This window comes from Diprion similis, chromosome 11 (assembly GCF_021155765.1).
Source record: "Diprion similis isolate iyDipSimi1 chromosome 11, iyDipSimi1.1, whole genome shotgun sequence".
In the NCBI taxonomy this organism is placed as follows: Eukaryota; Metazoa; Arthropoda; class Insecta; order Hymenoptera; family Diprionidae; genus Diprion; species Diprion similis.
This window is the reverse complement of record NC_060115.1, coordinates 3,261,037-3,284,047: the sequence shown is the minus strand read 5'-3', so window position 1 is coordinate 3,284,047 and position 23,011 is coordinate 3,261,037. Positions and strand designations below refer to the sequence as shown.

At 39.9% G+C, this 23,011-nt stretch overlaps 3 protein-coding genes across 4 annotated transcripts; 2 read left to right on the top strand and 1 right to left on the bottom strand.

The window, feature by feature from the left end:
* Nucleotides 1-2,692: 2,692 nt before the first annotated feature.
* On the bottom strand, nt 2,693-17,038 carry LOC124412567 (neurotactin). 2 transcript variants are annotated; one of them, XR_006929806.1, is made up of 7 exons: nt 16,520-17,038; nt 14,473-14,705; nt 11,847-12,062; nt 10,831-11,056; nt 10,236-10,731; nt 8,982-10,119; nt 2,693-2,702 (listed from the first exon to the last, which is right to left on the bottom strand). XR_006929806.1 is itself a non-coding variant. In XM_046892546.1 (6 exons), exons 2-6 carry the CDS (start codon nt 14,695-14,697, stop codon nt 9,057-9,059), a joined length of 2,226 nt encoding a protein of 741 aa, XP_046748502.1. In that variant the 5' UTR covers nt 14,698-14,705; nt 16,520-17,038; the 3' UTR covers nt 8,889-9,056. The 2 variants fall into 2 exon arrangements, 1 of the variants encoding a protein (XP_046748502.1); XM_046892546.1 differs by lacking the exon at nt 2,693-2,702 and having other exon boundaries at nt 8,889-10,119.
* On the top strand, nt 4,160-5,886 carry LOC124412573 (60S ribosomal protein L27a). The gene is made up of 6 exons (XM_046892561.1): nt 4,160-4,255; nt 4,511-4,574; nt 4,740-4,837; nt 5,030-5,182; nt 5,437-5,573; nt 5,806-5,886. Exons 1-5 carry the CDS (start codon nt 4,253-4,255, stop codon nt 5,563-5,565), a joined length of 447 nt encoding a protein of 148 aa, XP_046748517.1. The 5' UTR covers nt 4,160-4,252; the 3' UTR covers nt 5,566-5,573; nt 5,806-5,886.
* Nucleotides 17,039-18,311: 1,273 nt separating the features above from the next.
* Nucleotides 18,312-22,556, top strand: LOC124412570 (zinc finger protein GLI4-like). Its single transcript, XM_046892554.1, has 6 exons — nt 18,312-18,437; nt 18,602-18,712; nt 18,950-19,050; nt 19,279-20,319; nt 20,697-20,822; nt 20,909-22,556. The coding sequence occupies exons 2-6, from the start codon at nt 18,614-18,616 to the stop codon at nt 21,186-21,188; spliced, it is 1,647 nt and encodes a 548-aa protein (XP_046748510.1). The 5' UTR covers nt 18,312-18,437; nt 18,602-18,613; the 3' UTR covers nt 21,189-22,556.
* The last annotated feature ends 455 nt before the right edge of the window (nt 22,557-23,011 follow it).

The following is a 23,011-nucleotide window of genomic DNA, read 5'->3' as shown; positions in this document are numbered from 1 at the left end:
CCGTTATTGCCTTACGAAAGAACGTCTAGGTATGCGCTTCCGCTCTAGTGAGAATCAGAATCGAGCGCTAACGTGCGTGTATATACCTATGTGCATACGTGCATACGTGGATACGTTATGTAGCGACGATGTAATAATACTGAAGAAGGGCGTTGTATTTTGGGAGTGGTTGGTGAACAGCGACGGGGGTGGGGGTGGGGATGGGGGGTGAAAAAGGGGGAACCGCGGCATAAGAATAACCAATTCGTCGCAAGGCTACCAACGATGATACTTCTCCTGCATCACCATGCGTGCATATTATTACACGTCGCGTACCGTACACCGTTCGTTCGTTCGTTCGTTCTTTATCGCGTACGTATTCATGCCTCGACATTTTTTTATACATACTACGTGTGTGTACGCGACGAACGCAGCACCCACCCCGACGTTGCTGGCCATTGCTGGCCTTCGAAGGAATGCACCGTGCATTGCGGCACGCCGTACACGCTGCACCTACCAAGAGCGAACGATCATCGTCCAGGAACTCCGCGTTCGTGGCGTTCACCGACCGATTCCCACACCCAACCGACGGACGCTCTTCGCCGCGGAAGTGCTTGACCCGAGGACGCGGATGGGACGGACGAAGCCCACGCGTTCTGGAAGAAACCGCCGTTAAGCGGACCGAATAAAATTTCGTTCACTACGTCCTGCCGTGTCGTACTTCAACAATCGTGTCGTTATATATAATACGCCCGCGATTTGATTTTCTTTTTTTTTTTTTTTTTTTTTTTTTTTTTTTTTATTTTCTTGTTTTCATTTTTTAATCACCTTTGGTGCACGAAGATGACGATCAATTCCGGCTCTGCGGAATCCGCGATCCGTTCAATAGCTGCAAAGCTGCAAATGACTGGATTTAATATTTGGTCTTTTTCACCCTCCCTCGCGACCTGCAGCCCCAGGTTCACGGCCGATACGCGAGCTCCACGTGGGTAGGTTTCAAACCGTTCCCAACCGCGGGCGAGACGCTACGAGGAATGACAAAGAGCCGCGCCCCACCCTGACGACGTTGAGAAAGACTTGGACAAGGGTACAAGGTCGTTGGACTCGTCGACGACGCGCGGAACGGTGCTCCCTCTTCGCACTCGGAAGAACAAGGCGAACGACGCGACGTGTCGGCCATCGCACAGATCTAAGTAGTATACATTGCATATATGAAGCTGAGGAAGGGTCAGGGACGTGAGCGAACGTATTTACGCACGCTTAGTATACGTATACCTTCTTCAAGGATGATGCATCAAGCAGAACAAGAATATCATAGCGAGGGTTGAATTGTTATGGTGTGAGAGAGAATCGATTCGGTTACTGGAGAAAAAATTCAAATTTCAATCTAGAAGTTTTGGAAAATTACGGCCCAAGTACTTTATACTCTCCTCCTTCTCCAAAAGGATTGAAGAGCCACGTCTTGGGGGAATGCTGAAACCGTAAACGGTGACCCGTAGGCAGTAGCAGTGGTTGCGTGTGTTACGGCACATTGAAGCATACGTTCCTCTATACCATAAACATTTAGTCGGTTGAAGGGTCTTGAGAACGAACAAAGAATATCTGGCCTCCGCTCCCAAATAGGTACCTACATAACGTGCCGTCTTCAACCCTAGATGATCGGCAACGTTATTTTCTTTTTATCTATTCTGGTAACGACGGCGGGGGTGAAAAACCGCCGTTTCTTTGTAGATTTCATTTCTCGGCTACATCGTATCGTTTTCATCGTTTTTTAATGATGAATCACGTGAGGCAAAAGTTTTTTTTTACGATCGGAGAATGGAAATTGAAGTTGTATCGAATCGTGAGAGACTTCGGTATCTACTGAAATTGAATTTTTCTTAAAAATAATATAATAGATATGAAAAGATGGAAATTTCCTTAATCACAGGAATGATTATTTGCAAATAATATCTGCAATTGTAAAAAATTACGGAATATTAATGCTACTAGGTATTTGGTCAAAATATGATTCTTATGTTGAGATAAATTTAACCGCAACTCCGTATTTTTTTGAAAACTGAACACGTGCCAGTGACATTGAAACACCCACTCAAATACAAAAATACGAAGTAAATGATGCCGATGAGTGCATAAGTTTTAATACCCTACTGATAAAATTATCTGATAACTTTCCCAGCTTACGTGTGATTAGCGTACTTTGAAAAGCGATACAGATAAATCGCTACACGTGATACATTATACAGCTGACAGTTGAATTTTTTCAGTCATTATTACAGCCAAGTACCCAACCAGTTTCTGAAATAAAATTTTATCCAATCTTTCTAAATCAGTCGAATTTCTTAAACAATTTTTTACTTCCTTCATTATGGAAAAAAAATTTGCTATCCGCTAGCATTTGCTAGTAAAACGTACAGAAGTTTTTTTTAAAGTATCTAAAAGGCGTAACCGAGTTTGCACGTGAAATTCGTTCCTCAATTGTATCGCATTTGGTATCTAGACCAACTTTTAGGTAGTTTGAAAAAAAACAAGTTGACTTAAATATCTATCCTTACTCTTAAGGTAAAAACCATTGAAAACATGATTATCAGCTCGATTATTACACCATTTTTACTTCGAAATTTTTTTTTTTTTTTTTTTAATCAAATATCCTGCAAGTTTCTGTGTTTATATCAAAGATTTTAATCAGATTTTTGGGGGGCAAACTCGAGCTGCAACGAAATCTTAAAGGTATCAATCGCTGATTGCAGATAGAATTTAAAATTAACTTCAGTGAATCCAGGGATAGAGAATTGATTGTATAAAATTAATAGCAGATTCGTTTTACCAAACTTTACATTCCTTCGACCCTACATACTTCAAACTTGGTGACACCAAGCATCAAGCATGCTGGCAAAACTTAATAAAATAATACGTATAGAAATCAATCGTGATTACTATTCGACGGAAAATAAACTTTCTTCCAGAAGGTTAGTTTCAAATCCGACCTGAAAGTCCTACGGATTCATTACTGTTCTGCAATTTTCTGACGTATGACGAAAGTATTCCAAACCTGTTCGAATCCGCGGCCAAAGGAATGTGAAGTTAGCTCATCCTGCAGCACGCCAATCACCACACGTAGGTAGAACAATAACTGAGGAAAACAATCGTCAGGAAATTTTTTAACCGCGAACTAGCTGCACAGCTTAGCGCCATCTACGAATCATCCGATGATTTTGACAGCTCCGTCGACAATATCATCGATTTAAAATAGCGCCAGGTTAACATTGCTCAGGGATATACCAACGGAGGCTACAAGCGATAAACGAACTATAGACCGTTGAATACAAACAGCCCACAACAGTGCGAGTCTTGTAATATATCAGAGATGAATCGGTACAACAAAAAGAAAACAATCGAAACATTCGTTGAACAAATATGACCGAATACAAAATAAACAGTTGACGAATACAGGCAGTCGGTATCTACAAATTTCGGCTTTCGAATGGCTTGCGTGTTACTTACTCATGAAGAGTTACATCCTCTGGAGCACTGCAGCTCTTGAGCAGCGTCAGCGTTACAGTAACCACACCACACTTCTGTATTGTTCTTTGCAACTCATGAAGAAACTTGTAGATACTATCCGCACAGTCTGACGGGTGATATCGCGGCCATTTTGTTATCCCGGCTCGGCAGTCGGTACGGTCGGTAGTCAATTGTTTGAGGCCCGTATAACTTTACGTTTCCCTCGCTTTGCAGCGCCCTCTAACACGAAATAAATTTATGGAACTATATTTCTGCGCTTAACCAAATTCATTGCACTTTAATGGAATGAATTGTTCGTTGATAATTTTGAATTATTGAATTAGCGTTGTATTTTACAACATGCCACTCTTCCGAAAAAAGTTTTTAACTCGATTATTTCCTTTTTTATAAAAAAAAAATGTACATATTTTGAATTAACATCAATTTTCTACGTAGAACTATATCTTTGAGTAGATATTTTGTTCGACTATAGGCTCTATATTTATGAACGAACAAGTGAGAAAAAGGGTTCATTGCTTTGAAAGAGAAAGTAAAATCTGATCAGTAATATATCATCAACAACTGCGTATCAGATGTGTTTCGTAAATTAAAACACGCGATATTCCATAGGTCATGTATTCCATAGTTCTACTAACTGCCGGGACTGCCGCTAGAAGCGTCACATATTTCCGTCGTGTGGCGTTTGGGAACACGCAACCGCCTGAATTTGCTGTTCTCCGCGCTTCACCTTCTTCACGCCAGATTCAAGATGGTGAGTGTCACGTCGGGGCGAGAATTTGTTGTTAATCCATTGTTATCGCCGTGCATCCGTTCGTTAAATTACACTAAATTACCTGCAAAACGTATCTCGTTTTATCGCCGATAATTTCTTACGGTTATATGTGTAACGCATCGGCGTTTCTGCTTTTAATCAGACAATGTATCACGTGGATATTTCACTCGACTTCAACAATACAAGTATAATCGGTGTGTCTGTAACAACATTATTTATTTCTTCTGTTCACAGTCCACTCACAAGAAGAAGACTAGGAAGCTTCGTGGACATGTAAGCCACGGCCATGGCCGTATCGGTAAGTCGATAATCAAGTAACTGCATCAGTTTTATCTCTGACTTCACCCTACCATCTGACCGTAAACACGTTGATGATCGCTCATCATGCAGTCATGCTGACGCTCATTTTTAATCGGTGTGCAAATTAAGTTTTCAATTTTCATAATCCAACTTTTGCTCACAGGCAAGCACAGGAAACATCCCGGTGGTCGTGGTAACGCTGGTGGTATGCATCATCACCGTATCAACTTCGACAAGTACCATCCAGGATACTTTGGCAAGGTATGCATAGACTTCACTGGCACAGCCTTATTAGCCATTACCAGCATTTGCTAACTATGATGAATAGAAGTGCCTTTCACCGGCGAACTGATACGTTGTGAATGCATCCGCAGTACTGATGTTTTTATATAAGATTTAAATTTTAGAGTGAACATGTTGCAACTCTTTGCCAAACAATACCTGCTTTTTCAGCTTGGTATGAGGAACTATCATTTACGACGAAATACCAAGTGGTGTCCGACCTTGAACTTGGACAAATTATGGACCCTTGTTTCTGAACAAACAAGGTTGAAATACAAGAATTCGACCGACGGAAAGGCCCCGGTCATCGATCTTGTCAAAGCTGTAAGTTTATCGCTTGATTTGAGCATATTTTTTCACCGCCTTAAACAAAAAATATATCTTTTAAATTTCACCTCAATTTGAGAAACAATTCATGATGATTACGTGAACGGGCGGACTTAAAAGTGCGTACAACACTTTCCATGTGGAATGTTCATTACTGATTAATTATTATTTCGAAAATTATCCACAGCCTCTATTTAATTACTCTATTTTTAATTTTTTATTTCCTACGCTAAGTCTGTTGTTTTTTTCAGGGTTATTACAAACTTTTGGGCAAAGGACGCCTGCCCAAGCAGCCTGTCATTGTTAAGGCGAAATTCTTCAGCAAACAAGCCGAAGATAAGATCAAAGCTGTCGGCGGTGCATGTGTTCTCAGCGCATAATTATGTAGGTAACTTTTTTCTTCAAACACCATTTTAGCAAATCGTAAGCAAATCGTCAAATATTTTTGATATGAAAAGTTCTCTCACATTAAATGATGATTACGTGAACGGGCGGACTGAGAAGTGCTTACAACACTTTGAATGCTGATCGTTCCTTACTGATTGTGCAAATGAAGTGCTTTTACGAGAGCACAAATTGGTTCAAAATAATTAGTCGTGCTCTTTGTGTTCATTTTACAGATTAACAGCTAATGGGATACTCAAACTGTGCACATACAATCACCATCTGTGTATTATTCATAATAAAACAAAAATCTTGAATTTCGTTGCTCTTTTCATTCCTCTAACTAAAATTAATTTAATCATTAATATTTTGATTACTACATCTCTCATGCACGAACGGATTTTTTCGCCCACATTGCTATCGATTTTGTCGATGAATTCAATGTACAATTTGGTCGTTTTAAATCTCACTATTTATTATTGGTACATCAGATACAATACTGAAATTTATACCTATGTAATAATTTAAATCTATCGTTACAAAGTTAGCGTGCGGGGTGTGTACAATACCTGTATATACCATTGTTATGTGTCAATTTAAAAAAATGCTATATCAGTAAATGAAATCAGCTTCACAACTATTCATCTGCAATCAAACATTTTACAGCTTACGTGATTAAAAGCATTTCCAAAAAATCTCGTGTGAATGTGTCTGGATAGTTTAAACCTTACGTTACGTTTGAAAACAGATGCTCTCAATTGATTATCAGCTTTACTTTAGAGATGCAGTGATCTGTATTTCTATACAACTGATCAACGCACAACATATCAGTATATCACATTTCATTTATTTCAAGTTATTCGTCAAGGATCTAATTTATTGAAAAATACACCTAAAAAAGTACTTCACATTGCAATGCACGATTGCAAAGATGGAACGTTGATGTATACTTTTTTGCAAAACTAATATGTATTTTATAAATAGTAAAAAAAAAAACGCTTATAAAATGGAGTAAAATCATGTTGAAAATTTCCAAGTCTTTAGTTTCGTAGAAACTCTGTTTTATACACTAAAACGTGTGTGTGTGTGTGTGTGTGTGTGTGTATGCACATATATATCCTAATTGGCTCACACACGTAGAAAAACTACAAAATTTTGTTGTGATTGAGTCAATTTGAAGAGACGTCATGCTACCTGTAATGCGTCAGTCACCTCATGAATACTTGTTTACTTTGAAATACATGTCACCAGTTTTGAAAATTTTTGAGCACCTGGAGCCATGTTTTAAAAATCTTCAAAAAATCGTCTTCTTTTGGTATCATCTACTTTTTTTTCCTGATCTGCAATTGCATGTATTGAGAATAGTTAAAAAAAAATTCAGTCATTTGGCGTTATTAATGGCAGAGTAATGTGTTTTAAAAAAAAAATAATAATAATAAAGAACTATCCATACATTTTTTATTTGCAATAATTTAAAGAATTATCCATTATTTAAAAAATTGTCCGAAACAAAAAATATTGTCTAATATATAAGGTTGAGAAAAATTTAAAAGAGATGACCGTTCAACCGCACGTCACCATCTCAGTCATGTAAAGCTTGTACGTCAAGATTGATACATTTTACAAAAGACTGCAACTTACAGGTACTTCTCATCTATGGTTGAGTATTTTATTGGTATTGTAAGGTTACTTATTTTGGCCAATTGAAGAAGTTCGAAGTAAGCTACAAAATACTGCTTAAAATACGAATGCCTTCATATGCATGTATAAAAAATTGGGGTTAACAATTTAAGTAAAAAAGCTACATTTTAAAAATTGTGCACCAAGTACAGTTTGTCTATTGAGTTAAATCGCATCCCACATCACAGAAAGTGACATCATATCGAGTTTCAACATAGTATTTTTTCAAATTAGCCAAGAACCCTTGCGGAGGTTTACGACTCAACTGAATATACCATCTGTACGCTAGCAGATACTTAATATTTGAAAAGTTGTTGATCAGGTTGACCATAAGTTTATACCATACGATAATATATAATTATGTTCATCGGAATTGGTAATGAACCAGTCGAGGTTCGAACCTCATCGGCAGACTATTCTCTCGGCCATCCTACGTTTAAGCGCTTACACAATTTTTCACACAGATATGTACTACCATTCTGACCAGTCCGAACCTAACATACAAAATCTGGAGGGCATTACCTCTGAATGCTCATTCATACTCGATGTTTGCTCGTACTACATTTATGCAAATCCAACTATAGTTACCACCCACTTACCGAACCGCCCTTCGAATATAAAGCCGTCCGCATGTGTAACGGTAAAGTGGTTGGTACATTCGATTGAAATGGACAATCAACAATGATCCATGATTGTCCCACTCCCGGTACCTGCCTACCTACCCTTAATCCTCACAAGATTATACTAATAAGCAATGTCATTGTCATTTATATTGTCATCTTAAGCTAAGCTGACTTCACCTTAATGACTTAATATATTACAATTTCATTGACATTTATACATTGACACGTATTACTCATGGCCTTACCTCGACACTGACTCGTGAGTTATAATGCACGCGCCATTTATGATAATAACATCGTTCCTTACTGACGGGGTTTACTTACACCAAGTGAAAAGGAAATTGAGAAAATTTCGTCCTTGCCGTTTGTTTTTCCAATAAATAACGATAATGATAATAATAGAGAAGAGAAACAAAAGCCTGAGTATTTAGCAATTTTATGCATGTAGTTAGCAGAACGCCCCATTGCGCCCCATTGCAGGTATGTAAAATTACTCCTGCTTAGGTAGATAATTTTATACTACACGAGGTTATTAAATTAATTACCACATAAATAAAGCGTAAGTAGAATTATAAACCGGTACAGTGATTAAACTCACCTTGTTCATTCGCAAAGTCGATTATTTTACCCACAAAGGTAATTTTGTTCATGAACCATTGCTAGACGAGAGTCATGCTATAGACTGATACGGACACTTTATAAAAGGGGCTTACTCTTCGAATGAACCTGTAAAAACTAATGGTGATAGAAGCTTGCCAAGTTTACTTGGAACAATAAACACCGTTTGCCCAACCAAATAACCTTAGAAAAAAAAACTTGAGGCTCGTCGACTTTCCGCTTTGAGGAAAAATTGAGTATCAAAAATCTGGCTCTATTTATTTTTCAAAATGGTACACTGACGTACACACCAAATTTGAGCCAAAAATATTGAAAATTGTAGAAGTTATTCACATTGAGACTACATTTTTTTTTAATAAATCGGAAAAAATGATATGTGGAAGGAAACCATAATAAAATACATGTTGGTTGTTCAAACAGATACAAAGAAAAAATTGGCAAGCTTCTACGGCTGTTACTTCTTACAGCTACATTTGCAGGGTAACCCCTACTTAAACTTACGTATCTTCGTCACAAGTAAATTCATCCAAAAGATTTCAGCGTGTATCTGCGGATTATAGACATATTTAATCGGCCCTCGCATATCTCGGGACAATGTCTTTGTTTATCCAAAAATCACAATTTTCATAGCTCTGTACCGGGAGGACATCCTGACCGACAACGAGAGTTTTGCTTGTTTTGAGATTGGAAGTGGCCTGAGCGACCTCCCCATGCCATACATAGTGATTGAAAAGCTGCTGCATCGCCGTCACATGTCTCTTCTCCTCGGATGTTCTAGCTGCGTAGGTGCCCAGAATGGCGGCCGCGTCGCTGTCGACATCGGCAAGTCCCGCAACCCCGCGGGGCTGAGTAACAACGTAAAATGGTATGGTCGACTGCTGCAGAGCGACCGTCAGGAGAGGACAAACCACCCGGATGTCTGAGATCATCGTTGCAATGCCCTTAAGGGTCGGGCTATACCGACGCAGCGCTTCGTCAGCGAGACCCATAGTACCTAGGAGCGACTCGCGAACCATCTTCTCTGCTTCACTCGCGTTAAGGGTTGCGTTAGGAGCCAGAAGCTGCGCCGGGGTGCCAGCCTGAGCGGTTGTACCCATGACGAGACTGACTGGGAGAGTCGTTCCCGCCCAGACCTGGCCGACGTGCTCACGCAGGATCACGTTGTCCAGAACGAGCCACTCATGCCTGCGCTCCACCGTGGCTTCTCGTGGCTCGGGAAGTTTCGTGTCGGAAAGATACCAGGTCGAGGGTACAGCGTTCATAAGCTCCACAGCAGTCTTCTGTCTGAGGCAGGCTGCGTCCGTGCATCTCGCCGACTCGAGAAATTGGTCATTTATTTGTTCAGCTTCGGATAGTGGCTTGCCTGGGAATATAGCACCACCGCTTGACACCCAGGCGCGAGCGAAAAGACCCTTGGTCCGTGGCGAGCCGACGAGGGTCGTAACCAGGGTCCCGCCAGCCCGGTGACCCCACAACGTAACCGATGACTTGTTACCACCGAAATGCTCGATGTTCAGTTTCACCCAATTCAAAGCCGCAATCACATCAGAGAGACCATAATTTCCAGATGTCGGCGGGTGTGTTGATCGCGTCAACGGCTCGGCCGCGAGGAATCCGAAAATTCCGAGCCTGAAACGATTTCGCACGACGTTACATGTGGATCCGGTATTGAACGGTTTTTAATCAAAAGTATTCTAGGGAGTAGAGTAAAAATGAAAAACGGTCGATGAAAAATTGTAACCCACCTGAAATTGGGTCGAACGAAAACAATATCCCGGTCTCTGGCAAGTTTAGCCGAGGCTTGCATCACACCCGGTGAAGTGCCACTGAGGGTTTCAGCACCGATCATGACGACGACAGGTAACGGAGAGTGGTACCGGACGTCCGGGGTGAACACGTCCAAATAGAGGCAATCCTCGACACCATCGTGACGACCTGAGGCGTCATACTGCCAGCACTTCTCGGAAGCATTGTGGGCCGCATAAGTTCCCGTCCAACAATTTTCAATCCGCTCAAGGTTTTCCGCTGGCAACCATCTACGAGTATCGACGGGTGGTACCGCATACGGTATACCCCGGAAAGCGTATGCACCATCCTCAAGGACACCTTCGACAGGACCGCAGGACGTAACAGCCGAAATGAATCGCGAATCACGCAGTAGAGCGGCGGGCTCATAACGTGGACCAGCGCAGGCGATACCCAAGATTATTATCATCAGGAGAATAATAAGCAGCGTGCCAACTGTCGGAAGAAGTTGCATGGAGTTAGTTGGTTGTTTAACCAGGTGTATAAATTGAATACAACGCATGAAACATGACTTTGTCAATTCCTGCAACTAACCTGTGACAAACAAGTTCCTTCTTGCCATCGATAAGAAAGCTAGAATGGGGTGCTGTTTCGGTAATGGTGCCACTGGCTCGACACCATCTTTGTCAAGGCGTACCGTCTCCATACCGTCGTCGTTGTTTGGGGCTGTTTTTTCACCAACAGCTACACCCTCGTCGAGCGTCTCGACGCTTGCCAAGCCGGCAACTGCTGTGGTTCCACGTTCTGCGTCGCACCCTTCCTATAGATCATAAAATCCCATATTATTACGTAAAAGAATATTAAATAATACTTCTACAATTCTATATGTAAGCATCAGAAAGATTATGCAGTTGCACTAATAATAATATTTATTGTTAGTACGGTTGTGTCGTTGGTTGTCAAGTTGTGTTTCCGATGGTATAAGAAGTACGTTTGTAAACGGCAGCGAAGCCCTGAAAACTGCAGGAGACTGACTAACTAGGTTTGAGTTCACCTCACCAGCAGGTGGGATCATAGTGTGGTACAAATAAAAATAACAATAATAATAATAATGAAACATAATTCCCACGTAACGCATGTATACGTGATACTACAGCGTAGCAACGCCCTTCAAACTGTGAGGGTGGATTAGGTGCTACAAGCATAGCGTTTCCTGTAAGGCCTCAACCGAGTAGACACTGACCCGAAGCAGTGAAAGGACGCCCCATCAGGCTCTCGATATAGTTTACAATTATATTATATTATGTAGTTGCTAGATCGAACGGTGAATTCTGAACGTGATGGTTCAATAACGGTTGTTTGAAGGAGGTGGTTATTATCCGGAGTGAATTTTCCTCCGACGTTAAACCCCAGGAATTTATGAATAGGGAAGACCAGTAACTTTAAATAGTCCAAGATAATCCGCTAATCCGATTGTGGCTCTGAACGCATAGATCCTGAATTCACAACCATTGAACGAGAATGCAATCCGTATTTGTCAATCGGTATACACACATATATACATATATACGTTACAAATCAATATGACTGTAATACTAATATGTATTCACCTTGTTTTTCTTCCGTGGAAACACAGACACCAGCGGAAGCCGTATGGCGTCGAGTATACCGCGACGTCCCTCCTTCTCCTTACCCTCCTTAGCATCCTTGGCATCCTTAGCCTCCTTCACTGGAGTCGTAGGTTTCTCTGAGATTGGCGGCTGCGAGTCTGCACTCTTTTTCGGAATTTCCAGGTTCACCGATTCCGCGGGTTTGCTCTCGTCGTCCTGTAACAGAAAATATACAAAATATATTTTTTTGTTTTGTTTGTTTTTCTTTATTCCAATCTGACCAACAAAAGCTTGCGCGTATACTAAACGTGTTTATGTAGTTCTACTAGATTGCAGATCCTGTTGATAGAGAGGAAAATAAATTGTACCCCGTTACTTTATCCTAAAATTATCCTACACTTGTGATATTATAATAGATTTAGGATAGGTAGGTAGGTAGGAAAACGGTAGAATCTGTTACCAGCGCTACGTTATAAGTGAGAGAGTATAACTGTCCGTGAGAGATGTTCCAGAATGGTGGTTGCTGGTTTTATTTCTGGGGAGTCATACACAACTCCAAAACGGAGGACGACGAGGCCCTGGGTCTGGATACGTTTACACAAAAATGGAAATGAATATAAAGATTCATTTTTACCAAAAATTGGAAGGACGAGGAATTTTCATTGTTATATGTTACATAATACACAGTGTGTATCGTATGGGCGAAGCGTGGACTCAGAGACGTCTGCAGAGTAATAATTTCGAGATGAAATAAACTGCTTGTAACTAATCATAATGCTAATAATATTATTACTGTTTGAAGTCAAGTGAATTAGGGAATGCATTCCACGTCGTCGCGCGTCCCCCTACTTATCAGACCAGCATAAGTATGTGATACGCGTAAGAATTACGTTGGACTGCAGGCTGAACCCTATTACCAGATAAAGACGAGATGATATCTCCAATGTATGGGAACGTGGATTCAAAGGACACAGTCTGCGTCTGGCGCATTCGCAAAGTGCGATAATTGTCTCTCTGCCTGGTTCTGGTACACGTGTACAAAGATAAGTGAAGATAAAAAATCCAAGTTTAGCTGCGGTCTGGAGTCTCTCCGCCACTCTTGAAATTAAGGACCAACGATGCCAGTTACATAGGAAGTCCTGTGACGCCGGACGGCACCTAGTACCGGACACTGCTATTATCTCCTTCTTTTGAATAAATGGCGCTGTTCCGCTGTTTCGTCTTTAATCTAAGATGTTTGCTGGCAGGTCTTTTCCTTCAGAAAATGTGCTAGAAAATTGAATTTACTTTCGAACCACCAGCACGCATTTTATTATTTAATCTTCCATTACTGGTCCCTCAATACCGGAAACAGATTTTTTTACCTATTTCAGTTATTATTTTTTCTAAAAAAAAGTTCTTCTTATTTATCATAGTGACTTTTTACTATTGCTAGCCAATCGAAAATACTAAAGAAAGCTAAACAATTGTCTTAACAAATGATAATAAAAGCCGTTGAAAAAGTTTCGTCTGAAAATATGAGGTTTAAAGAATTATGAGTACTGGTTCAAGTGCAGTAATAGTGAGAAATGAGCTTACGATGCTTGCGAGGATATTTCCGAATATTCTGACCAACATATCTCCAAGTCACTGCCAAATTTCGTCGTATTAATATTATATTTCCATTCGTACAACCATCAGTATCCAGTGCTAGATGCCACTGTTTAAACGCAACACTTTGACTACGGAAATGGCTGAATCAAAGATCCTGCAAAGTTTATCATGCAAATAAAGAATATTAAAATTCCCATACATATTTTATAAATTTATCAACGTATTGTTAATGCAGCTCTAGACTTCTGGCGACTGCAGGCTGATGCTGCACGGTCCGGAACGAAACCGCCGAGATCACAGACCGTGCAGCACATGGCAGCTGTAAGTATCCTCGCAGTGCACATGGCGTTATACGGTTGACACTGACCAGGGCAAAACGACCCAACTAGTGGTACAAGGTACGTGTATACCTACCTAAAAGCCCGCCTGTTTCTGGGTATATACAGGGTATGCCGAAGTGAAACCTGAGACAAGCTCTTAATATTTCAGGTAATGCACGGACTGCACAGCACTCTTTAAAATAATATTTGAACATTGATTGTTATAAAAAAATTCGAATTTTATTTTGGGCATGTTTTTGCACTCAGTTTGAAATGCGTGTATCTGACAGCCTGTTCCTCTTCACCCTGTATAACATCTTGCGAGGCAAAACGTACACTATAATATACCCAGTGCCGAAAAAAAGGAGAGTGCCCTGGCGCACCTGGCGCGATACAGGAAATACGTCGGTTACCGGTTGGTGGAAGTGCATATTCCTTTTGCGCCGGGGAAGGGGGGGTATTAGGTATACCACGCTGGATCGAATTCGACGCATACACCGATATTTTATTGCATTTTTGTCTGTTATTAGATAAACAAAATTTTTGTTCTCTTTTCTACGAAATAGCAAAATCTAAGCTTATAGTTAATAAAAAACCACAGGATATAGAGGTTTCCAAGAGAAGAAAATTTAATTTTAATAATTCTGCATCTATATGAGGACCATAAATGCTTGTGTATACACACAGTTATAAACAACGGCAGTTTACAATACCTTGCAGGGCTCTTTGCTCTTGGTTCGGCAAAATCCGGGCATTTTTATTCCCCCGATCGGTATCTTCTTCCTGGGCCGTTGCTCCTCGGAGTTCTCTTGCGTTTCGGAGGTGTCGTGCCTCGTGTTCTCCGCGTTCAGCATCTTCTCTCTTTCCTCCTCTTCGTGAGCGATCTCTTTTTTGTCCGTGCTCTTCTCCGTCGTCTTGACGTCCCCGGATTGGCTCATCTTTGACTCTGCGGCAAACACATGAACGGTCTTGAATTATCGTACTATATATATTCGATATGGGGCATTCCGTACGCGCTCAGCCAACCTTGACTCGTCGTCAAACTCCCGTAGGTATATTATTCATTTGAAAATTATGACGCGACAAAGTTATTACACGGTAAAAATAATCCGGCTGCTAATTCAGAATTTCATATTTTCACCGCTCCACTCATTCATACGAGAATATTTCATTTCCTCTTCTGAAATAATAATTATCGCGCACACCTGGGACTCTGTCACATTTCCCGGATATCGCGCAGTCTACATTGAGCAAAATTTTATTTGTTACAGTCATAAAAAATTTATAGTAACATTGTTATGGTAACAATAAAAACGGTTTAAACTAAAATAAAAAATGCAGGCATTATAAAGTAACTAATCATAGGTACTTTTTTCCTGCGAATCACCGCGATGAAACATATTTTATATTATATTATCCAAGTACATAAATTCCTAAAACTCAGAATTAACCGTTGCTGCAGTTTTCTAAGACGCTGCAATGTTCCTCAGGTATACAAGGTATTCATCTAGCGTACGATGCTGCACAGCTATACACAGTACAGGCAAAGCGATTCAGGCACGGGGGCCTTTCATCGACGACGTCATCATGCAGTACTCCCCTGCACGCGTCCTTTCCAGAAGTTGCGGTGCACCCTTTGTAAACGATAGACGTACGTTCACGTGCACCTCACACACACATCCATACATCCGGTGCACCGTATATAGATACGAAATCCACACAATGATTCGACGAGCAGCCAGAGCAGCGCGCAGAGATCGATCCGTTCAGGCGTGTTATGCACGACCAACGGCAGGGTCTCTTACTATAAGGGGTCCTCGCAGCACAGGACGCTTACATTCGCAACACGATTACGTATCCAAAATCTTTTTTTTTTTTTTTTCATAAGACCTGACAAAGAAAATTTTCAAGTTTTATTAATTTTTTTGATTTTTTTAAACCACAATTGAAACGCAAAATTTTGAGTAATTAGCGAGAACTTTTATAGTTGAGTTTTTTTTTTTTGTTCGTTTGTTTTTTCTTTCTTTCATTTACGGAAACACAGGTCGCGACGAGAATGGAACGGCTGCGCACATTTCCTTATAAACTCCCCGTCGGATGAGAAATACATTTTGAAATCGTAGAAGCGGTGAATATTCAACAAGTCAGTCATTCCAATCGTCCATGTTTCATGTGACGTGATTTTATTTGTTGATCGTTATTCGTAATAAGCATTATCAGCGATCTGAGTTTGCAGTTACTGCGTTTTCTGGTCTGATCCATACCCAGTTCTCGCACATTTTAACGAGAGAGTCTCAAATTTCATGAGTTATTCTCTTGGTTTATATTGTTTAATAAATAGCCTGAGATACTGCATTAGTGATAGAATCCTAGAAGTTGCCTGAATAATATTTCCTGTTCAAAATAGCGCTCTATTAACGTATTTTTTTTACGCACAAGTATTCGGATTAGCTGTAATTTGGCAATAATTATCCCCAAGTGTTGACAACGTGAAAAGAATTTCACACTCACTTTCGCTCTTCGCTTGTTCCTGCAGAAACGATCCTTACTCCACGACAAAACTATGAATTATACAATTAGTCTGTATTCTTCTGCGAACTATCACAAGTATTGGAAGTAAATGAAATACGTACGACGAGTCAAATTTATACACCTACAGCAAATGCATTACTAATAATAAATATCCGCCCGAACAAAGCGATAAGCGAGGGAGAGAAAAGAGTGCAGTTGAGCACCGGATAAATAAAAAGAAATCCTCACCTTTGTATATAGCGTGCAGCTGAAAATAGGGAGTTGACGAATCGCTGACGCGTATATATCTGAGATTCACGCACTGGTCAAAACGCCTTAAATATTACACTTTATACTGAAATATTGCGATTGTACGAAAAAAATGAGACGATGATGATTACCACGAAAATCGTGGTCAGTCACTATTTATTTACGTATCGAGTTTCTCGCAGGACGCTCATCGAGGGTGATGCACCCAGCGCGTCTGGTATCGCGTCCTGACGATAAACACAGTACACTATCATAAATTGCAAGAATTCGGCATAAAAGGAATTGAGAAAACAGGACTCGACACAATGTGACAAAATAATCGTAAACGCACTGAGTGAAACTCTACGTGATTTAGACACTCACTGGCGATCACTGGACGGTCGAATACTTTACACGTATAATAGCAAGGATAATACAGCACAAAACGAAACACACTGCATACATGAATCGATTCAAAATGCAGCTGCGCCAGGATACATTCGAACACACGCACACACATACACTCTAGCGCGCGCATGCATGACACAAAGAGAGCCAGCCTCACCGGACCTGCGTGTTAGACAATTGAATAGCGGACTACCGACATTGGCTTGAGCTAGATGGCGTAGCAATACCCGATGGCCTAGAGCTATGGAGGGTAGAGGCAGGAAGTAATAGATTAAGGAGGACCACGGCGTAGTATGTAATACATACACACGTCTCGATGCTGGAGCTGGACGACGTTTTTGATGGTTAGGGGTCCCGACTACGAACGGCGAAGTCCATAGTTCGCTGTATTTCCGCATAGAACGCTACCTGCAAGGGATCCCCAGCCGCGCCTGCTCATTTCCCTTGGTTCCCTTGCGAGACGAAGATGGAAAAGTGAAATAATAATCTGCTGTTACTATTGCTACTCATGCTACTTGTTAATATGAAAATCTTCGGAATAAGGTTATGTATGGCAATACATTAGGCCGCCGCAGGTTTCTAGACCTGTAGTAAGACATATTTTCACATTACAAAACTGGCCATATTCTGGTCGGGAATGTATCGTCCCAGTAGCGCTGCTTGCAATGCTGATTTCGTCTGTTGCACTGCATTTGATAAGACATAATGCAACAGACGAAACCAGCGCTACGAATGGCGCGATCGGTACTACAACCTTCCGATCGTAATGTGTCTTGCGTTTGAAATCAGAAAGAATACGGAGTTAAGTCCCCTCGACTGAAATGTGTTTCACCCCAATATCACTTCCTGGATAGAGGTAAGGAGGACTATTACCGTAAGGAAGTAATTTACTTCCTGATCACCGTGTATAGAAAGCGTGATTGATATCGTAGAAAGTGTCCATGAAAAAGTGTATACATGCATACCTCCAATTAAGATGGCGTTGATGTAGCAAAAGTTTCACATTTAAAAAAACCCGCCAATCAGATTGAACCGAAAACTTTTTCAGTTGATAACCCATGTGAGGTAGTTCTCTGTACCTTTCTCTCCGTATCTAGAGCATTCCGGTGCTTCAACAGTCTGACAAGTGGACGTCTAACTTCTGATCGGTCCACCATTTTCTCGAGTCGGAACCCTAGTGCATATACTACATAGATGAGCTAGTGTAGGCCTGTCTTTTTCTGTCTCCAACGCTAGAGAGAGATAGAAAACGCGCCCAGGTTCACAAGGACCGCATCAGTGAGGACACTTCACCCTCCAATACCGATCTTCACCCAGCGTGAGCGGCGCTGCGAGTAGTGGTTTCGGTAGTAGCATGTGGAACCAAATCACATTCCACTTTTGTACAACATCGAAGACTAATTTGTACGTGGGTGCTGCCGACGGCGCGAGTAAATTGTTTTTATTGACAATCATGTTAAAGGGAATTCAAGAAATAATTGCTCGGAGTAAAGAATTTTAAAACCGATTGGTAAGTGCTGGCCTGTAATTTCAATTATAATGATTGCGACCACCGAGGAGTCGTAAACTCGACTTATTTCACTACTTAAATTTTATCGACGTTTCATCCATTCCTCTTGTATCGTACTAGGTTATGTTATGTTTGTTATCTATGTATTATGATTCTTTATCAAGGCTTTGAACACGATGGGGCAAGGTACGGAGACCTGTGACAGACCAACAGAAGTCAGTGTTATCCGGTTTGTCTCAAGAAATCAAACGATAGAAAATATAGCACCGAAAAAGGTATGTAGAGTTCACAGCAGGGTTCATTGACCCCTGAATAAAAACAATTTACTTGGCTGCTCACATTTGATTTGAAAAATGCAATTGTTTCACCCCCCTTTGAATCGGGTAGCATGCTCGTTGTAGCATTGTCTTTTCTTCTACAGAAATTCATTGATATGATTTTTTTTTTTTTTAATTATAATACATAAATTACGATTAACTCTTGACCTATCTTGTTGAAACCAATATTTACAGGATGTTTACACGTGCAAGCAAAATGGTTGCGGAAAAGTATTTACCAATCGGGATGAATATCGAACTCACGAAGCTCTAGAAGCGTTGAAAATAAAATTCATGTGAGTCAAACACCTCGATTTAACATATACTCACTCTCAATTTTCACAATTTCATCGGATGGTGATAGAAATTTGTGAAAACAAGTTATGCATCGGATATTGATAAGTTTATTTATCATTTTATTTATTTATTTTTATATTTCCAACTGAAGTTTCATTCAAGAACGAAATCAGTTGTTGGATAGTTGCTCAAAGTGGCAGATAATTGTTTTCAATCTTCTCATTTAGTTGTCGCGAACCAGGATGTGGAGAAGAATTGTCTGACCCTGGAAGTATGTGGCGTCACTACCAGGAATGGCACAACAATGAAACACATGTCTTTGCTTGTCCTTATACCAGCTGCAATTCCCTTCATACGACCAGCAACAATTTGGAAGAGCATATTGATTCCTGTCATAGGCAACTGTCGACATTACCAATCGAACCCGAAATCATATGTCTCGAAGGACCGGAAGGTATGGTAGATGACGAAATTTCGAAGAATGAAGAAGAGGTTTGCAACAACAGTATGAAGGGTGACGCACAAAATGTCAATGGTCAACAAAACATTGAATTCACTCTGGAAAATATTAGTGTATCAACAAATGCTACACAAAATCGTGAAGAGAGTATGCCGTTGGAGTGTGATGAAAATCTCAAATATAATACAAGTTTCAATAAATACAAGTCTCCTGTCAAAAAATTAGATTTTCCAATAAAATTGGGGGAATTTTCATGTAGAACTGAATCAAGTTTCCAGGATGACTCGAAGTTTTTCAAAAGTGAAGAACTGTCTATGGCTGAGGAAAATTTCTTGACAAAATACGATACCTTCACATCGAATGCAGATGATGTGTCAGATGCGGGAAATTCTTTGGATAAGAATGTTGTATTTGTCAGCAAAGAAGTAACAATTACAAAAAACTCAAAGAGTGATATATCTTCGGTGCAGCCATATTCTCAATGCCACAGAATAGACTTGGGTAATTTGGAGAAAGTTTTTCGAAGTGGGTTTGAGTGCGACTCACAAACAATAGAAGAAAGTATTACAGAGACAAATAGTAACTGTTCAGAGGATGAAGAGTATATGCCAAAGAAGCAAAGAATGTCACGAAATAAACAGGAATCTTATAAATGTGAAGTATCTGGCTGCGGAAAGATGTACAAATATATTTCACATTATCGGCACCATCAAGACAGTCACAAATTAGCTATTAATACCAACAGTATGAAACCTACCAAGCCACCAAAACCCCGGTCTGGAAGGGCCTCCACCGTTAGCTTTTTCTTGTAAGTTTCTCGCAGTGAGCATTTCTAATGTATCTATAGAGATCATGCATGTGAACAAATGGCAATGCCTTGCGGAAAATAGTACCTCAACTGATAGGAGAGCATTCATCTACGATTGGCTAATTTACTTTTTATTGGGCTTAACCTGCTCTGACCGTTCGATAAGAAAAATACACCCATCTTATCACAGGGCTCATCAATTTTTAGTTGATCAAGGTATACCTATCATAAATGCCAGCGCTAGTTTCATGCAAGGTCTCTGTAGGTAATTATCGATGCTTGTTGTATGTTACGCAATTACCTGCATGTTCTATACTTCAGTTTTGAATGATAAAAATAATTATATACGATATATTGATCGCATTATGATAATTCAGATGCAAAATGCCCGGATGTGGTGCTGAAGTGACCAATGTCACTGCCCTATGGAAACATTACCAGGATAATCATGCTAACGCTAAGCCCCCCATGGTTCCCAGTTCCAAGAGCCTTGAAATATTTCGGTAAGGTTCTTCAATTATACACTGTACGCAAAACTTTGACGGTATTTTAATGAGAGTCCCCCATTGATTTCGTATTGGCTCGGCAGGTGCAAGGTTCTGGGGTGTGAATTGGAATTCAATACGACCTTGGCCCTCTACAAACATTTCAATGAGATTCACGGCAGCAATTTCAATCCAAACACTAAGACTGGAAGTGGAAGTAACTTTCAATTCACTAATCAAATGTTCCATGATGAGGTTACTCTCCAACAACTAAACTTTAAGACTGACATTAAGGCCAACATTAGGATTAATTCGAGCGACTACGCTGAAAGTGATGAGGATCAACCGCCAGTACAGACTGTTAAAAAAGAATCTCATGGCTGATTCTTCAGAAATTAGAGAATACAGTGGATAGACTTAATTATTTCACACCTCAATATTAATTCAAAGTCTGCTGAATACAGCAACAGACCCAACCCATAGAAAATGAAACTTTTTTTCCTCCAAATACATCTAATTTCTATTCGACATATCCCACAAACGCAAAATAGTATAAAAAATTTAACGTATTTGTCTATGAAAGGTTACAACAGGATCATATGATGGTCGACTATTTTATCTAATTTTTCAATGATCAAGACAAATACATAGAGATATCTGTTGGCACTAAATAAATGAACTGATGCTCTATTGGAGATTCTATAAATGATAATAACAAATACGATCTACAGGTATGCATGTAAATTAATTATTGTAGTATATTCGAAAAGCTGGTTAATGTTCAAAGTATTATACCATGATGTGTAAAGATCTTTGGCTATTGACAATAGGTTGAGAGTCTTAGGGTCTTGTAGAATAAGAAATTTTTATAGTTTATTATTACTTCTTTTCAGTGCATACCCCATTCTATTTGCTTTCTCATTTTGGCAAAGTTATGGTGCCATTCTTACTTCACTTTCGAGCGTGGTAACCATACTCTTCAAATTTCAAACTTGCCAAAATTCCCGCAGGCAACAAACAAATGTGACTACCAACATTGACATTGTTTACGGCTGACCTCTTTACCTCGTAACTTTGCGTAACTAGGAACAATGGTCAATGTGGTTCCTGCAATACGTCCTCAAGGTGACATCATTGGCAGAAACCTGCGCCAGTTAATATTAGATATACTGTAGGCTTGTACCTCGACACTATCATGTAGTATAGTGCATTTCTTTTACACGGATGAATGGTTAAATATAAGATAAAATAAGAGTTGTACGCCAACTACCTAATAAGCATATTTATGCAGCTAATACTTTTGTGAGTAGTGTTTCTTTTGAATCAACTGTATCTTCGATCTTAGTAAAAAAGAATGCAGCAGTGTCCACTGGAAACGTATGGAAAAAAATTTACACAGCCGTATAGACATAATCAGAACCAGATTGAAATGCAATACATTTGTATGCGTTTCTATGCTTTTATCTACTTTTAACAGAATATTTGCGACGGAGTACAGCTTAACTTTCAAAAGTGACTAAATATCAGCAAATTATCGTATTTAAAAATTCTTGTAACCTATATTTAAAAATTTGTAACTCATTATCGTGACAAAAGTACTGATTTTATCCAATTTTTATTGTTACGTTATTAAAATGTAACTTCGATTTACTATTCATATTGTATGAAAAATTACTGGTAACTTTAAGAGTATGTATTGTATGACATTTTTATCGGTACGCGTGTATGTTCAAAAATAAAGGTGCAATAATAGCGTATGGTAAACACACTAATATTCTCTGACACGTGGTAATGTTATCTTTGACATTATTCTTGTGTCTACAGTCTACTTCGCTCTTCCTGTGACATTGGAATTTTGGAAGGCATGCTTTAGGGCACTGTAGGAGCATATTAGCGTGCCGGCTTTTGGTGACGACCTGACGGTACTGATTCCAGTCATCTGGATGTAACTGCTAAATCAGTATAGATACCATAGAATAATCATTCTCTGACTAGATGATGGATATGAGCGCATTTACACCCGGTTACAGGCGAGTCGAAGACGGATTAGAATTTGAATCAATATCATGTAGTTTTATAAAACTTGTTTGGTATTAGTCGGAACTTGTCAGTCTTCCTGATTTGTAATTTACACCCTTTCGATCAAATTGAGAGCCGTTGGATGGACACTCGGTTCGCAAACGCTAACCTAATTCGTGCACCCCTAA

Excerpts from the sequence above, each read along its gene's own strand:
- LOC124412573 (XM_046892561.1), top strand. Across the intron at positions 4,838-5,029 it reads ATCCAGGATACTTTGGCAAG|CTTGGTATGAGGAACTATCA; the intron begins GTATGCATAGAC and ends CTGCTTTTTCAG. Across the intron at positions 5,183-5,436 it reads TCATCGATCTTGTCAAAGCT|GGTTATTACAAACTTTTGGG; the intron begins GTAAGTTTATCG and ends TGTTTTTTTCAG.
- LOC124412567 (XM_046892546.1), bottom strand. The coding sequence starts at position 14,697 with ATGAGCCAATCCGGGGACGTCAAGACGACGGAGAAGAGCACGGACAAA. Across the intron at positions 12,063-14,472 it reads AGAGCAAAGAGCCCTGCAAG|GACGACGAGAGCAAACCCGC; the intron begins GTATTGTAAACT and ends TTTCTGTTACAG. Across the intron at positions 10,732-10,830 it reads AAGGAACTTGTTTGTCACAG|TTGGCACGCTGCTTATTATT; the intron begins GTTAGTTGCAGG and ends TTCTTCCGACAG.
- LOC124412570 (XM_046892554.1), top strand. The coding sequence starts at position 18,614 with ATGGGGCAAGGTACGGAGACCTGTGACAGACCAACAGAAGTCAGTGTT. Across the intron at positions 19,051-19,278 it reads GCGTTGAAAATAAAATTCAT|TTGTCGCGAACCAGGATGTG; the intron begins GTGAGTCAAACA and ends CTTCTCATTTAG. Across the intron at positions 20,823-20,908 it reads AAGAGCCTTGAAATATTTCG|GTGCAAGGTTCTGGGGTGTG; the intron begins GTAAGGTTCTTC and ends TTGGCTCGGCAG.